Here is a 16,032-nt window from a genome sequence, read left to right as displayed (position 1 = left end):
AATAAAATCTGTTCGATTTGCCTAATTTTTGGTAAAGTACTGCAGAGTTGCACAAAGTTCTCAGGAATATACACATATATAGCATAGGTATATAGCAGAAAGAGGCTGACAATGGTGAAGCTACCATGCCGGGAGAGAGAAGCCCATATCCCCAGGTGACTACTCTATATCTGGTGCATGGGGCATTGTCAACTTAAAGTGGAACTTCACTCTCTCAATTAACCACTTCCAGACCTGCGCACGACGATGTACGTTCTCTTTTTAAAGATGGATATCTCAGTAACGGCAGCAGCTGCTGCCACAACCAAGGTATCCATCTTTAGTGTGAGCGGTCCTGTACACGATAACGGCGGTCTTCGCCGCAAGATCGCCGTTATCGGTGGCGGGAGAGGGGCCCCCCCTCTCGCCGCTCTCCCGCGCCCTCCGCCGCTTACCGTAGCCGTCGGTAGCGGCGGAGGAGATCGGGTGCGTTTGGCTGCTGACTGGGGACGCGACTGAAGGAAAAATGTCCTTCACCCGTCCCCATAGCTCTGCTGGGCGGAAGTGACGTCAAAACGTCAGTCCCGCCCAGCCTCTTAAAGAAACATTTTTTTTTTTTGTCATTTGAAAAAATTACAGTTTCAATTTTTTTTTTTCTTGCAATGTCGTCTAAATATGAGATCTGAGGTCTGTTTGACCCCAGATCTCATATTTAAGAGGACCTGTCATGTTTTTTTCTATTACAAGGGATGTTTATATTCCTTATAATAGGAATAAAAGTGATCAAATTTTTTTCAGTGTAAAAAGTAATAAAATAAATAAAAATAAATAAGAAAACAAACAAAATTTTTTTTAAAGCGCCCCGTCCCGACGAGCTCGCGCGTAGAAGCGAACGCATACGCGAGTAGCGCCTGCATATGAAAACGGTGTTCAAATCACACAAGTGAGGTATCGCCGCGATCGTTAGAGCGAGAGCAATAATTCTAGCCCTAGACCTACTCTGTAGCTCAAAAAATGCAACCTATAGAATTTTGTAAACGTCGCCTATCGAGATTTTTAAGGGTAAAAGTTTGACACCATGCCACGAGCGGGCGCAATTTTTAAGCGTGACATGTTGGGTATCATTTTACTCGGCGTAACATTATCTTTCACAATATATAAAAAAATTGGGCCTAATTTATTGTTGTCTTATTTTTTAATTCAAAAAAGTGATTTTTTCAAAAAAAAGTGCGCTTGTAAGACCGCTGCGCAAATACGGTGTGACAAAAAGTATTGCAATGACCACTATTTTATTCTCTAGGGTGTTATAAAAAAATATATATGATGTTTGGGGGTTTTAAGTAATTTTCTAGCAGAAAAAAATGTTTTAGTCCTGCAAACACCAAATTTGAAAAACACCTAAGGTCTGGAAGTGGTTAACAATGACTATTTTTAATCCTTATGCTGCTAGCATTAGTAAATCGATAGGAAAGTATATCATTTATTTATTTTATTTTTTTAATGGTACTTTTGGGTTTCTTGCCTAGACACATGTCGTACATCCCAGGATTCTTCAGGAGGGGCGAAGGGGTCTTCTCATCTAAGCCAAGGCGACCAGATTTTTTAAATTAAATCTGGGGACATTTTTTTTGTTTTTCCTAGTAGTGGAGGCAATCAGCGACTCTCTGGCCATCGCTGCCCGCCTCACAGCCTGTCGAGTCTTACGCTCCAGGCCCTGGCTACTACTGGGTGGGGAGCAGAGGAAGATCACTCTGCCAGGGAAGGCAAGGAGATAAGCAAGCAGGTGGCTGGCCGGGACTTGAGCCAAGACAGAAGAACATGTGAGCGAAGCTGAATGGGCATGCACCCGAAACTGAATAAATAGTCCCTCCGCCCTGACCAGCACATGATCATCAGAAAGGGACACATATAATGGAAACAAATACACCCTCCTAAGCTAGTAGTAGCGGTGGTGTGCAATTCAGATTTTTTTTTTTTTTTATTCTGTTACGACTGTCTTTAAAATTGCCCGAGCCCCTGTTCAAATCCAATCTGGGGACAGACTTGGTCCAGGGACAGTGTCCTCAATCCGGTGACTGTCCCCGGAAACCGTGGGATGTCTGGTCACCCTAATCTAAGCATACCCTCCCTGTCTGCAGGCCTGAGCTATTGGCAGATGTGTTCCAGGAAGTAAATGCTACACAAATCATCTACCCTTACTCAAGATGTCCGCAGTCGGAAATGCTATGGCAGATATATTTTATAGGGTTATTAGCAAAATAATGCATGGAGACCAGGATGAGTTTACTTTAAGGCTTCATTTCCACTAACGTTTTTACAGCCACTTTTCTGAGCGTTTTTTACAGCTTAACGCCTGTCCATGTTATTCTATGGCATCATGCCCACATAGGCGTTTTTGAGCTGAAAATGGCATAGGCGTTTTTGAGCTGTAAAAAAACGCAGAACCAGGGCGTTCTGAAGCTCCAGAGTAGAGCTGTAAAAACGCCAGACATTAAACGCTCAAACGCGCGAAAACGCTCAAAAACGCTACCGCAGCGTTTTTGAGCTCTAATTTTTTTTTTTTTACAAAATAAACATGGACAGGCGTTTTTAAGCTGTAAAAAAGGCTAACACAAGTGGCTGTAAAAACGCCAGTGGAAATGAAGCCTAAATATTAACATTTTATTCAGTTGCGATTTTGGTTTGTGGTGCTCAGAGGCAGTGTAGTTCCACTTAAAGTCTTTGATGAACAAGCAGAAGAAGATAGGAGCGCTTACTGAAGCCATTCGATTCTACGACTTACTAGTTTAAATTTTTTTCTCCTCCAAGACCATACTCCTCTAACGCATTTCACGTAGTCCTGGGCATAGTCAGAGGTGGCAGTGGAGGTATGACTTTTGGTTATATGCCTCATCAGCCTGGTAAGCAGAAAATAGATTAAAGCAGTTTAATTAAACCCCAAAACAAGCATTTTATATTGCAGCATACCATTACTTAGATGCGATTCCTGCATTGGTTTATTTTTTAGGCTTTCTGTTTTTCAAATGAACAAGCTCTTCTCCAGCAGAATGTTTTAGTTACAGAGATGAAACAAACAATGTAAGACTAGCAGGGGTGCTTAGAATGACCAGCTTTTATTTATTGTAAAACCTTTATCCCAAAAGAAAAAAACAGTTTGCGGTAACTGCTTTATAAAGCATTAGCTGGAGTTTGGCTTCAATTTGTTAAAGTATTTAAATCTGATAGTACATCTAAAACTACCCTCACCCCAGACTGACAATGCTGCTGTCTAAAGGTTCCCCCAGAGCTCATTCCTCCAGAGTGGGGGCACTCTAATACAGGATGTGTTACTGGCCAGATCACCAGGTGAAAACCGAGGCAAAAAGCCTAATGCCGCGTACACATTACAGTTTTCCATGACGAGAAAAATGCCATTTTTTAATTGGTCATTAAAAACGATCGTGTGTAGGCTCCAGAGCATTTTTCTCGACGAGAAAAATGGGCATTAAAATTTTTGAACCTGCTCTATTTTTTTTTCAACGTTTTTCACGCCGTTGTTTTTCTCGTCGTGAAAAATGGGCGTGTATAGGCTTTGACGGGGGGAAAAAACGCCCATGCTCAGAAGCAATTTATGATAAGGGAAATTTGCATAATCAAGCCCAAAGGGTGGCGCCATTCGAATGGAACTTCCCCTTTATAGTGCCGTTGTACGTGTTGTACGTCACTACGCTTTGCTCGAGCATTTTTTATCACGATTGTGTGTATGCAAGGCAGGAATCACGTTGAGAAAAACAGTTTTTTTCCGTGTGTATGCGGCATTGGAAAAAAAACTGATGCAGCCATCACATCGAATGACTGGTAAGCTGCAATATGTTAAATTTTTGGTTTTAGGTTTAGTATCTCCGTTGGAAAGACTGAAACAACTTTACCAAATATCAGGCGCTGCTTTTATGTTCACATACACATGCCATGCCAGTAATTTAGGAAAGTAATTTAGGAAAGTAATTTAGGAAAGAATGTTTAAAAAATTATATAAAAAATCTATTGCAATGTGACACATTGTTCGTGGTACAATGCCAAAAACAGAAAAATATATATGCAAAATTATCTTTAGCCAGCTCATAAAAACAAAGATAAAAAGAAAAACGCACAAAACTATAAAGGCTTAATGGAACCCTAGTACCATTAAAAAATTTACTTTACTAATGTCTTTGTAAAAACAAGAATGTATAACCACACTAAAAGCAGAAACCCCAAAAAATCGAGAGAGGATAAAAAAAGATCAAAAACTGTTGAAAACAGCATTGAAGTCTTCGAATCGGGCAGCATCGTTGTATGCTCCTCACTCCTGCATATTTATCCAGCTGGACAAGACGAGCCCCTTTGGAGCTGCACCCATCAGTGTGCCTGGAATAACGGGATTAAAAACATTTGATCTTTGAGCAGAACTTTTATTGAATACTGTCTCTTTAAAGTCAATAGAAGGTATACATTAGGCCGGCCATAGATGCCAATTTTCTTACCTGCCACCACAGGTACACAGTGATTATTGCTAGAGGCGATAACCGCCGCTAGCAATAATCACATGTAAAATACAACAGGCTGGTTGTACTCAATTTTACTTGGAACCACCAAACAATAAATATTTATGTGTATGTATGTATGTATGTATATGTATGGTATACTTTTCTATAAAAAAAAATGTAAGCGAAAAAGTAGAGTTGGTCTGTACATGTCCTTGCCACGGGGATAATGCAAGTGAAAATGACCTTATAGCTCTGGATGAGTTTGTTTGCCTATATGTGTTTTTCTAGCAATAATGACTAGTCCATTTTTATTTTAGGTGAGAGAACTCCAGACCAGACTTCAAAGTGTGCAGGCAAGTGGTCCCTCTAGTCCTGGTCGTCTCACTTCTGCAAGTAGACCAGTAAACCCAAGCACTGGAGAGCTAAGCACGAGCAGCAGTAGTAATGACATTCCTATAGCTAAGGTGAGCCATCCTGTACAAGTGCTATTGGCAATTAAACATTATTATATAATTGTTATTCTTTTTAACTTGTCTTGCCTTTGGTATCTAGGTGTAGTGTTCTCTATATGCATTTCAAGTTTTTACTTTCTGGTTTAACTGGAGTATGCCTTTTAAATTAAAGCGATTGTAAAGTCTCTTTTTTTAAATAACAACCAGGTTATACTTGTCTCCTCTGTGCAGTAGATTTGCACAGAGCAGCCTGGATCCTCCTCTTCTCGGGTCCCTCTTTGCTGCTCCTGGCCCCTCCCTCCTGTCGATTTGCCCCCACAGCAATCAGCTTGCTATGGGGGCACCCGAGCCCAGTCACCGCTCCCGGTGTCCATTCAGACACGTAGCTACCGTTCAGCCCTGCCCCCTCTCCCCCCTAATTGGCTTACTGACTTTGACAGCCACGAGAGCCAATGGCACCACTGCTATGTCTCAGCCAATCAAGAGGGAGAGTTCCTGACGGTCGAGGGACTTGTGGACATCGATGGACAGAGAGTGTGCTCAGTATTTAAGTATTTAGGGGTGTTGGGCAGGCTGCTATGCACAGAAGGCTTTTTATCTTAATGCATAGAATGCATTAAGATAAAAATAAATTCCGACTTTAAGGTGTAACATTTTACATACTCTTTTACTTTTTTGTAATGTTGTTATAGAGGGGACTGGGAGGTAGGCTTATAAGTAACCCTGTCTGTACTGTGCTGGCAGATCTTCATTATCAGTTTTACACCAGATGTGCACACTGTCTATTTTAACAAAGTGTTATTGGTATCAAGGCCTCAGTGATGCATTGTATGTTCATACACTTATCCTAATCGTACAGTACAGGACACAGTACTTGTTGTCATAGTCCATGACTTATATGCAGGCTACCCTTAGGTTATTGGACTCTGGGAAAACAAACTTGCTAGGATCGTCTCTAGAGTGCCCTCGTTTAAAGTGGTTCTAAAGTCTAAACATTTTTTACCTTGATGCATTTCTTGCATTAAGGTAAAAAATTATTTAGGCCTCAGCATCCCCCTTCACATCCCCTTTTACCTACCTGCAGCTCTTCTCTCCTCTCAATTCCGGGGTCTCACTGGTTTTGCTGGGGCACTGGAAGCCATTGCCTTCCAGTGCTCTCAATGCATTCCAGTGGCAAGGGGCGGGCAACGTCCTGCTGTCTGTGTCAATGGACCCAGCATCGGGGGTGAGCACACACCAGTGCCCCCATGGGAAGCCATTGGGCACTGGACAGAGAAGAGGGGCCAGGAGCATCGACGGGGAACCCAAGAAGAGGAGGTTCGTGGCCACTCTGTGCAATTCTATTGCACAGCACTCTGTGCAATTCTATTGCACAGAGCATTTAAGCATAGACATGTTTGTTTTATTTACTTTTTACTTTTGCTATCGCTGTAACCCAACCCAGTCCGCTAAACTCCATTTGTTTGCTTAGGTGATGAACCTATTTTCATCTTGAAGTATTTTTCTTTTTTAACCATTCATTTTTCTTTTCTCTGATGCTTCAATGAAGATCTGACTGCTTACAACCTATGTCTACCTAGTAATTTTAAGATGGATTACACTCAGTGTGTAACTTAGTGGCTGTTTTTGGATCCCATGATGTAGAGCTGGCCAGTGATGTTTGATTTGCACACTGGATCTTGACTTTGAGTGCCCTACATTCTATATTCCTTGCAAAGTAACCTAAAAGATACAAAGCACAACAGCCCCCAATAGTCCACTTTGTATCTTTTAGGTTACTTTGCACTAAAGCAAAGAAACGGAAACATTTGTGGTATATTAATATGCTTTTGCTAGACAGGACTTGCTACACATGCAATTTTTTTTCTGTTGTAGCAAAACCATACGTGACATGCAGAGTATTGCAAATATGCATACAACACGTGCACACGCTATGTAACCTTTATAGTAAATGAGCAATTACAATAGTCGGTATGCAAAAGTGATGCACTAAAAAGTCACTTGGGTAGCTTGTTGGGTTATTTCAGCTTCACGATCTCTGTAAGTAACCAGGACACAGGCTATTCGATCCATTGCAGAAATCAGGCTCTCTTATAGTGTAGATCTAGTATCATTCCCAGGTGAAGTTCACTTTCGTCGTATGAAGTCGCCTATGGTGCAGACCTTGCTTCCTTCTACCTAAGTATTGTTATGGAGCTTCCCTCCATTTCCTTCCAACATCACTTCCTGTTGAATTGGCCTTTATGAGCCAGTTAAGCAAAGTAATTCGAATTTGAGTAGAGGAAGCCCTGCTTCTGTTTTCTAGATTGTAGCTAAAATGTGTTATTACACATATTTACGTGGTTAAAAAAAAAATCCCTAAATTAGCCATTGCAACACACCATCCCACTGTTGAAACACAGCGCTGTGTACTGTATGTAGCTGAGTGCAGTGGATGGTAAGTTTGTTTGAGCCAGCATGGCCCAAACAAACTGTATAAAGGGACATTAAACACTGCAATCAAATTTCAATTAACAGGTAAAAATGTCTGTATTTGTAACTATATATCTTATCCATGTCATGGAACAGGGTAATGAAGCACATGACAGAGGGCATAATAACAAAAAAAAATTGGTGTATAGCTGGCTGATGAACCAGCCAAAGTTTGCTTTATTGCAGGCCCCTCCTGCTCAACATGCTTCAATTGAAACATATGGGTTAAAATTCAGAGCACTTGCATGCAGTCACACGCAGCCACTGTTCAGGTAGCCTGACAGCCTCAATCCTCTGCTGTCAGAACACATTAGCTCAACAGGGAGATTCATCAATCAGTGCATGGCCAGCTTTAAAGTAGGAAAGGTTTAGAACACTTTTTGAGGTCTGTCACCAAGACAAGAGCTGGGGCCATAATTAAGCCCTGGGACAACAGAATATCTCCTCAGTGGTGTTACACAAAAGTAAAACCTGTCAGGGGTTCCCCATTTTAACTCGGTATTGGCTTGAATTTCATGTTTAGTACTGTTCTCTGGTAATCGTAACCATTTTGTACATTCTTGGCAGATTGCAGAGCGGGTTAAGTTGTCTAAGACCAGGTCAGAGTCCTCATCTTCGGAAAGGCCAGTTCTGGGTTCTGAGATCAGCAGCATTGGTGTGAGTACAAGAACAAAAAACATCTGTAAAAGTTTAGCTGTCAATTAGTTTGAACATTTATTTTTAGTGATCATTTTAATTTTGTATGTTCTGCAGGTATCTAGCAGTGTGGCTGAACACTTGGCTCATTCTTTGCAAGATTGCTCCAATATACAGGAGATATTTCAAACCCTTTACTCCCATGGATCTGCCATCTCAGAGAGCAAAATCCGAGAGTTTGAGGTGGAAACAGAGCGATTAAATAGGTACATGCTTTCATGCGTTGATATTGCTGAGGCTTTCTTTTGTATGAATGTAATTTAAAATATAGGAAAAGCAAAACTATGGAAGGGATTTAAGGGCACCAATGAAAATCATTAATGTAATAAAAGACAAAAGTTTATTATATAATATGTTAGACAAAGACAATGTGTGGGTAAAAATTCATACAGAATACATGTACATGATCCATATAGAAAAAATACAGAAAAAAATCTCCATCATAAGAGCATGAAAGCCCCGGAGGGCTATATAAACTGTATATATGGACTCTAACTTTCATACAGACTAATATACACTGAATTTGGGTTATGACCCCCAAAGAAATGTAGCAGAATACAGTTTGGCCTAAATTTATGACGAAAGATAATTTGCTAAATTTTATAACAGACGCCAAGAAAAATGCTTTTTTTTATTATTATTCAAAATTGTTTGTCAAAATTTTAGATTTTTTTGTATATAAAAAAAAAAACAGTGGTGATTAAATATGACTAAAAGCAAGCACTATTTGTGTGGAAAAAATCCAAAAAATTTCATGTGAGTACAGTGTTGCATGACCATGCAATTGTCATTCAAAGTCTGACAACGCTGAAAGCTGAAAATTAGCCTGGGCAGGAAGGATGTTAAAGTGTCCCAGTATTGAAGTGGTTAAAGATGGAAATGCCCACTTTTCTTAAAGCGGAGGTTCACCCGCACATGACCCTTTTTCCCCTTAGATGGATGCTCGTTTTGTCTAGGGGAATCGGCTAGTTGTTTTAAAATATGATCCGTACTTACCGTTTACGAGATGCATCTTCTCCGCCGCTTCCGGGTATGGGCTGCGGGACTGGGCGTTCCTATTTTGATTGACAGTCTTCCGAGAGGCTTCCGACGGTCGCATCCATCGCGTCACGATTTTCCGAAAGAAGCCGAACGTCGGTGCGCAGGCGCAGTATAGAGCCGCACCGACGTTTGGCTTCTTTCGGCTACTAGTGACGCGATGGATGCGACCGTCGGAAGCCTCTCGGAAAACTGTCAATCAAGAAGGAACGCCCGCTCCCGAAGACCCATACCCGGAAGCGACGGAGAAGATGCATCTCGAAAATGGTAAGTACGGATCATATTTTAAAACAACTAGCCGATTCCCCTAGACAAAACGAGCATCCATCTAAGGTGAAAAGATAAAAAAATATATAATTGGGTGAACTCCCGCTTTAAGAGCTCTCCTATGTAGTAACAGAGAAGATTCTTCGCAGCACACACCCTTGGGTTTCTTGGGACAAAGGACAACTTTTATCTGCAGTGACGAGCATAAATATTCTCTTTGGGAACAACTTTCTTTTTGCGGTCAGACTGCTGTCCACAAATGGCTGTAGAATAGGGGGTGCTGTTTTTTAGAAGACTGTAATGCCGCGTACACACGGTCAGAATTTCTAACAACAAATGTTCGATGTGAGCTTGTTGTCGGAAAATCCAACTGTGTATGCTCCATCGGACATTTGCTGTCGGAATTTCCGACAACAAAAATTGTTGTCAGAAATTTAGATCGGAATCAATTTGATGCATTCTCGGAAGCAATTTGCCGCATGCTCAGAATCATTGAACTTAATTTTTCTCGGCTCGTCGTAGTATTGTACGTCACCGCGTTCTTGACGTTCGCAATTTTCGACAACATTTGTGTGACCGTGTGTATGCAAGACCAGTTTGAGCCAACATCTGTCAGAAAAAAAAACACGGTTTTGATGTCCGTACGCGGCATAAGAGATAAGTAGCCATTCAGACCTTATCAAATACATTTGTTACAAAAAAGATATAATTGTGTTTCTTTTCTCAGGAACCACCTGGAATATTGGAATCATACAAAATATTTTATAATCTGAGATAAAAAAAACACTGTAGCTGTCAGTTTACAGCTTTTATTATCCTTCTAGATGCTGTATGACAGCAAACACTTTATTGAATGATGTTAAAGACAGTTCTGTATAGACAGAAGAAAGGAAACACAGAAGAAGCAAAATAAAGAAATATAAATATATGCTGTCAAGTGGTTTTACTTGGTTCCAAGAAAAAAAAAGTTTATTTCTAGACAGGGATAAAGCACTGTAATAATTTTCTCACAGTAAAACATGTCAAACCGGGGACATTTGATTGTTACAATTCTGATGTGACATTTCGTAAGCTAAAGAAATACGATCAGCATTTGCTAGTGACGTCTGGTGCTTTTAACGCTGGACGTAATGGCATATAACCTTACTGGCGCTACCACACAGAGATGTAAAGGGAAAACAGTCTGTATTCCCAGTGAGCTTGTTTTTTAAGAAAGCTTTGCACACATTGCAGATGTAACGGTTTGCAGCAAACCATTATGTCTAACAATCAGTAAAATACAGGTAGGGAACATCTGAAAAGCTCTCTTATGCAAGGATAAATCTGCTCTTAATCTATGAGTGAGAGCTCTATCATTCCTACCATCTGGATTCCAGGTGAGCAGAAGTGAGACCATCTCCAGGCTTTATCCTTCAGGGAGCCGTAATGATTTTCTGTCTGTTTTATGCTATGATACTTGGTGTTTGGATATATGTAAATTGTATAGACTAGCAGCTTTACATCTCTAGAATACATATTACGTCCTAGGTATAATTTTATCTTCTGTTTATGAGCAATCAAAATGAGGGCATGAGGAAAAGAATACATGGTTTTGAAGCAGAGGCCTGGCTTTTGTAGATGAACTTACCAGTGAAATGTGGTGAGCTGGACAAGGCTTGTGGCTTACCAGTCAGTATACATTCTTATCCTTATAAGCTATAGTGAATGATTAAAAAAAAAAAATCATTAATGATGAGCTTACTTTCTACCTTCATGGAACCATTACTGAAATTCAAATATTAAGAAGGTCTTGTTGGAGATGTATTGGCATGTTATATATGAGTGCCTGCCACTGAGAACAGAATAAAAATGTACGCATCGCCTAGCTGTCATGAGAATATTCTAGAAAGTTTCCACCAATAATCACCATAAGGCTAAGCAGTTGGAAATGGCTTCCACTAAGTTGTATTTAAAGGGAAATTCTACTTTGGTTTCAGTTAGTATGTATTTTGAGTTCTCTTTTCATTGTTTGTACCAAAAGGGAACGCCGCCTTTGTGACCATGCTTCATGTTACACTCATGTTTAGGACGATTTGGATACTTTTCTGGACCACGTGATTCTTAGAAACATGTTTTGGATCAACATTAGGCAGACCTTGAATTCTTCTGGCAGACCCCAGCGGATGTGTATAGGTCTGTGCTCATCCTCTTGTTGTTCTGGTGTTCTTGTACACCAGCCCAGGGTTACAATATGCCTTCATCCCTGCCTATTCTTGTAGGAGTATCTGTAGAGCTCCCTTTCTTCAGCCAGGCTAACTTCATGGTTGGTAGCTGGCCCTGGTCTTTCAACCATTCCTGTTGGACCCCTGAAATTTACTCTCCTTGTTGAATATTACACTGTGAGGATTGTCACTATCCTTTTGATATCCCATCGTGAGAATTGTATGTGTGTTTGTTTCTTTTATTCTTACAAAACCTTCCTTTTATGTATCCTGAGGGTTGGGTGTATGAGGCTTGGGTTTTCAAACGTAGATTGGCAGATCTTTACCTTTTTTGTCCTGGTTGTACGTTTTCATGGGGACTTTTTCCAGTGTTATTTCTGTTGGCCACATCAGAGGTTGGCTGGTTTCTTACTTAAGTTATCATTTTCCTTCTGTTTTGGTGGGGTTTTGAGTTCATGACCTCTTGCTTGTGTAGGCTCAGTGTTCCTTCATGTGGAGTCATTCTCCTTGGCGGAGATCTCTTCTGTCCTTGAACATCAAGTGTATCCCCATGATTTCTAAATTCTTCTGTCCCTCAATGGACAAGAAGGAAAATGTAAGATTTTTGTACTTCTTGTTAAATCTAGATGGTGTCCTCAACCTTCCATATGTGTTGGTAAAACCTGACTGTCTCTGAATTCCGGTTTCCCTTAATGGACTCCAAAAAATTATTTTTTAAAGTAAGTCCAAAAGTTGTCTTTTTCACATTGTTTATATTGGGACAAAGCAAATTTAAGGTACTTTATATACTGACAAACGTATTCGTCAGATACAAAGCAAAATTATCCTGCAAAGTGAAGCCTCTAGCACAGATTCTCAATGAAGACTTCAATTGGAAATGCACAGAGATAACTCTCTGTTAAGAGTATGCTGTACTATGCTTTTTACCAATAGGCCTGCATAATTATTATTATAGCACCTAAGTGCTTATCGATCTGTAGTTTGGCCTGCATTTGTTGCTTTCAATCGAGTGCAGTTTGTTCTGAAAACAAATATATATGTGATTTACATGAGAGAATAAAATATTGATTTTTTTTCTTTACCATTGCAGTCGAATCGAGCACTTAAAATCCCAGAATGATTTGTTGACGATAACACTGGAGGAGTGTAAGAGCAATGCAGAGAGAATGAGTATGCTGGTTGGGAAATATGAATCGAATGCTACTGCCCTGAGGCTGGCTCTGCAGTACAGGTGGGTCTGGGAGCACCTGTTATCATGCATTATCTGTGAAATGCTATGCTGTTTACTTTGCATCAGAAGGCTTCTTGCTCAAGGGAAAAAGTGTCTGTTCATGGGAACAAAATTGCCACTGCTTATTAGTTTTAGAGTTTAACCCTTACGGTGATGTACACAAGGTTACTTGTGACATAATTAGTATATGGGTCATCGCCAGCTTTTTGGCCTGACTGGATCCCTCAGCAGTGCTAGAAAAAAGAGAAGTACAAGTAAGCTACACTTACCACATCTCAGGGAATGGTCCCATACAGATTTATCAATGCTGTGATGCAATGTTGTTCTGCTTTCAGATTGCATGATGCCCATTATTATTCAACCCCATGTCCTGCAAGCCCAGTGCTTCAAAATTCTGACCTGGCCCTGCCCTGGACTCATGGAAGAATGCTGTAAATAGCAGTGCATTGTCATTCCATGAGAAGAAGAGGGCCTGTGTCATCCACTGACCTGTCTTTCATGGGTGCAAGGGACAATGCGGATCCATTAAAAAGTCAAATTATTATTTTCAAAGCTCATTTGTGGTATACAGCAAGCAAAAATATCTGAGTGTGAGTATGATCTAATGACTCACCTCATACAGAGACTTCACACAAACGGTCTTGTATAAGCATGGATAAAGGATGTTCATATTGCCAGAAACAGCAGGGAGTATAGTGTGATATTGGTGAGAGGGCTTGTATTGTTAAATGATATGGAAGTTAATGATTTACTTTTTCTGTCATTAAACATTTAGTAGTGACCTTAAACTCTGGTTTAAAAATTGCATAAAATATTATATAGTTTGTATTCTTAAAATTAATGGCCAATTTTTTTTTTGTGCTATTAGAGCAGGGGTATTTGACCCGTAGCCCCCAGGTCACATATGGCCCGTGTAGCACTCTGATGTGGTCAGCAACCTCAAACCAGGGCAGCACATGCCTATGCTCTGGGATGGCAGGTTGGAAGGCCCAGATTGTGATCAACAGGTTCTGGACTGCCATCCCAGAGCATCAGATTGCATGGAGCCAGTGGCGGCTGCAGGAGCTGATACAAGCGGATGCTTTCTTTCTAGCACTGGCTCCTGTCCCAGTCCGAGTGATCTCAAGTGCTCGACACCTGGGACCTTTCTAGCAGCTTGGACAGCAATGCCAGCAGAAGCTGGAAAAGGAATGAGCAAGGGCGCAGCTACAGGGGTCGCACTTGCAACCCGGCCTCATGCTCCAGGGGGCCTGTGAGACCTCCCCTGTACAGCTGAATAGGAGGGGTGGCATATAGCAGAATAGATCCCCACCACCTGCAACCACTGAATGCCCACTTCTCCTCCTTTCCCTACTGCAGGCGTTCAGCGGCTGTCGGAGGCAGGAATTGATTCCTCTATTTGTTCTCACTCCACCTATCCAGCTGCTCCTGGGCGCTTCTCTTCCTTCTCTACGATGAGCTGTTCGGGAACACACCTTGACATGGCACGCCTAGTAACTTGCTGCTCCCAAGAGTGAGACATCCCCCTGAGCTGCCGGGATTCGAGTCACCGAGCCGAGAGCTTTTCTCTCATATGGCTCAGAGCCTGCATGGACAGTCCCCCCCCCCCCTCCCCACCCTCTCACTCTAACAGGAGAAAGACGATCTGCTCCTCCTCCTGCCCCTCTCCTCCTGTATGCAGGCTGGGATCTGTGAATCTAAGCATCTGAGTTCATTCAGCTGCTTAGCTTAACACTTTCCACAGTGCACACAGGAGGAGAGGGGCTGGAGGAGGAGGAGATAGTCTCTCTCCTGTCCTGTCCGTGTGAGGGAGGAGGGAGTGGGAACTGTCAGTGCAGGCTCTGAGCTGTATGAGAGAGATGCTCTCAGCTCAGAGTCCTGCTGATGGGTACTGATAGGGGGCATTGATAAGTGGCAATGATATGTAGCACTGATGGGCATTGATTGGCAGCATTGTACTGACAGTCTTGCTGGTTAACGGCTCTCCTTTCCTCAAACAAACACACATCGTGGGAAGAAATGACTGCCGATAACTGTCAAGTCTGTTAACCTGTGATCAGCTGATCACATGGTAAAGGGCCGCTGTGGTTAGCCCTTTATCGTTATCTGCTGCGTCACAGAGCGTGTTGGATGCACACCCCAGGTGAAACGCAGGAGGCAGAGTTCTGGGAGGATGTCCATGGACACCTGACCTGGGTGTTAGAGGAGCCCGTCATGGTTTCTTGCAATCGGGGCCCTGAAGGATCTAGTTATGCCTCTGGGAAAGAGTGTATTAAACATCACATACACTGCACTTTTTCAATAGGCATATTGGCACTGATTTTTAAAAAAAGGTTAGTAGGCTGCTTTGGTGAGGGGGATGCTGAACATGTTGCACTGTAAATACAGATGTAACAGGTTTGGAAAGGTGAACTTAGACGTTTTTTTATTTTTTCACTTATTAAACAGATATAACCAACATTTTCCCAATGGTCTTATTACCAGACCAAAAAGGAGCAAACAAGTTCCTTAACATACTTTTTAGTCCGTACTATTTGGATAGTGATAATTCCGTGCCAAACACTTAATAAATAAAAATGTGTGTATACATAAATTAAATATAAATACAGCTGCTCCTCTAAAAATCAAGTGATACTTGTTTGGAATATTGGTAAATAGTTGAGGGCGCTGGTTAATATTTAAACGTGCTATAATCTACTCTGTCATATAAATATATATAAGTCCATGTGTGATATATATATATTGGGGAGTCCAAAATCTAAATGTATCACCAAAAGTGTACTCGGTGTACTTTCAAAAAGTGCAGTCCCAATAAATAATTATTCCTCTCGATCCAGTGATCCAAATAGTAAAAAGATTGTCCCAAATCTTGCTCAACGTGAAAAATTCCTTCACACTCGAATCTCTGTGATCACCCAAAGTGCTCAAATGGTTAATGCACTTACCAGATGTCTCTGACGACTTTGGTGAGAAAGAAAGTCAGATATAGCATTTGCAGGTTAGTGTCTGCATACACATCAATCGGACAGGAGAAATGCCAACCTCTTGCTCAGGAGTTTATAATGACATATGCAAAAAAAGGAATATAGAAATCCATCGCGTAATACTGCTTGTTTTTATTTAAAATAAGGGTATAAAAAACATCCAATTGGCCTCTTACATTAAAAGGTGCCTGTCCCGACACCAAGGCT

General features: G+C 41.2%; 1 protein-coding gene across 3 annotated transcripts in view; it reads left to right on the top strand.

Annotated features, from left to right (window-relative positions):
• MCC (MCC regulator of WNT signaling pathway) overlaps nucleotides 1-16,032 on the top strand; it is a 415,517-nt gene that overhangs the window by 350,072 nt on the left and 49,413 nt on the right. For all 3 annotated transcript variants that reach the window (XM_040343573.1, XM_040343584.1, XM_040343595.1), the window contains 4 exons: nucleotides 4,802-4,948; nucleotides 7,976-8,065; nucleotides 8,162-8,310; nucleotides 12,701-12,841. In XM_040343573.1, coding sequence (XP_040199507.1) covers nucleotides 4,802-4,948; nucleotides 7,976-8,065; nucleotides 8,162-8,310; nucleotides 12,701-12,841 — 527 coding nt within the window. The remainder of the gene's footprint in view (nucleotides 1-4,801; nucleotides 4,949-7,975; nucleotides 8,066-8,161; nucleotides 8,311-12,700; nucleotides 12,842-16,032) is intronic.

Source organism: Rana temporaria, chromosome 1, assembly GCF_905171775.1.
Source record: "Rana temporaria chromosome 1, aRanTem1.1, whole genome shotgun sequence".
Lineage (NCBI taxonomy): Eukaryota > Metazoa > Chordata > Amphibia > Anura > Ranidae > Rana > Rana temporaria.
The sequence above is the reverse complement of the archived record's forward strand: the minus strand, read 5'-3'. Positions and strand labels throughout refer to the sequence as shown.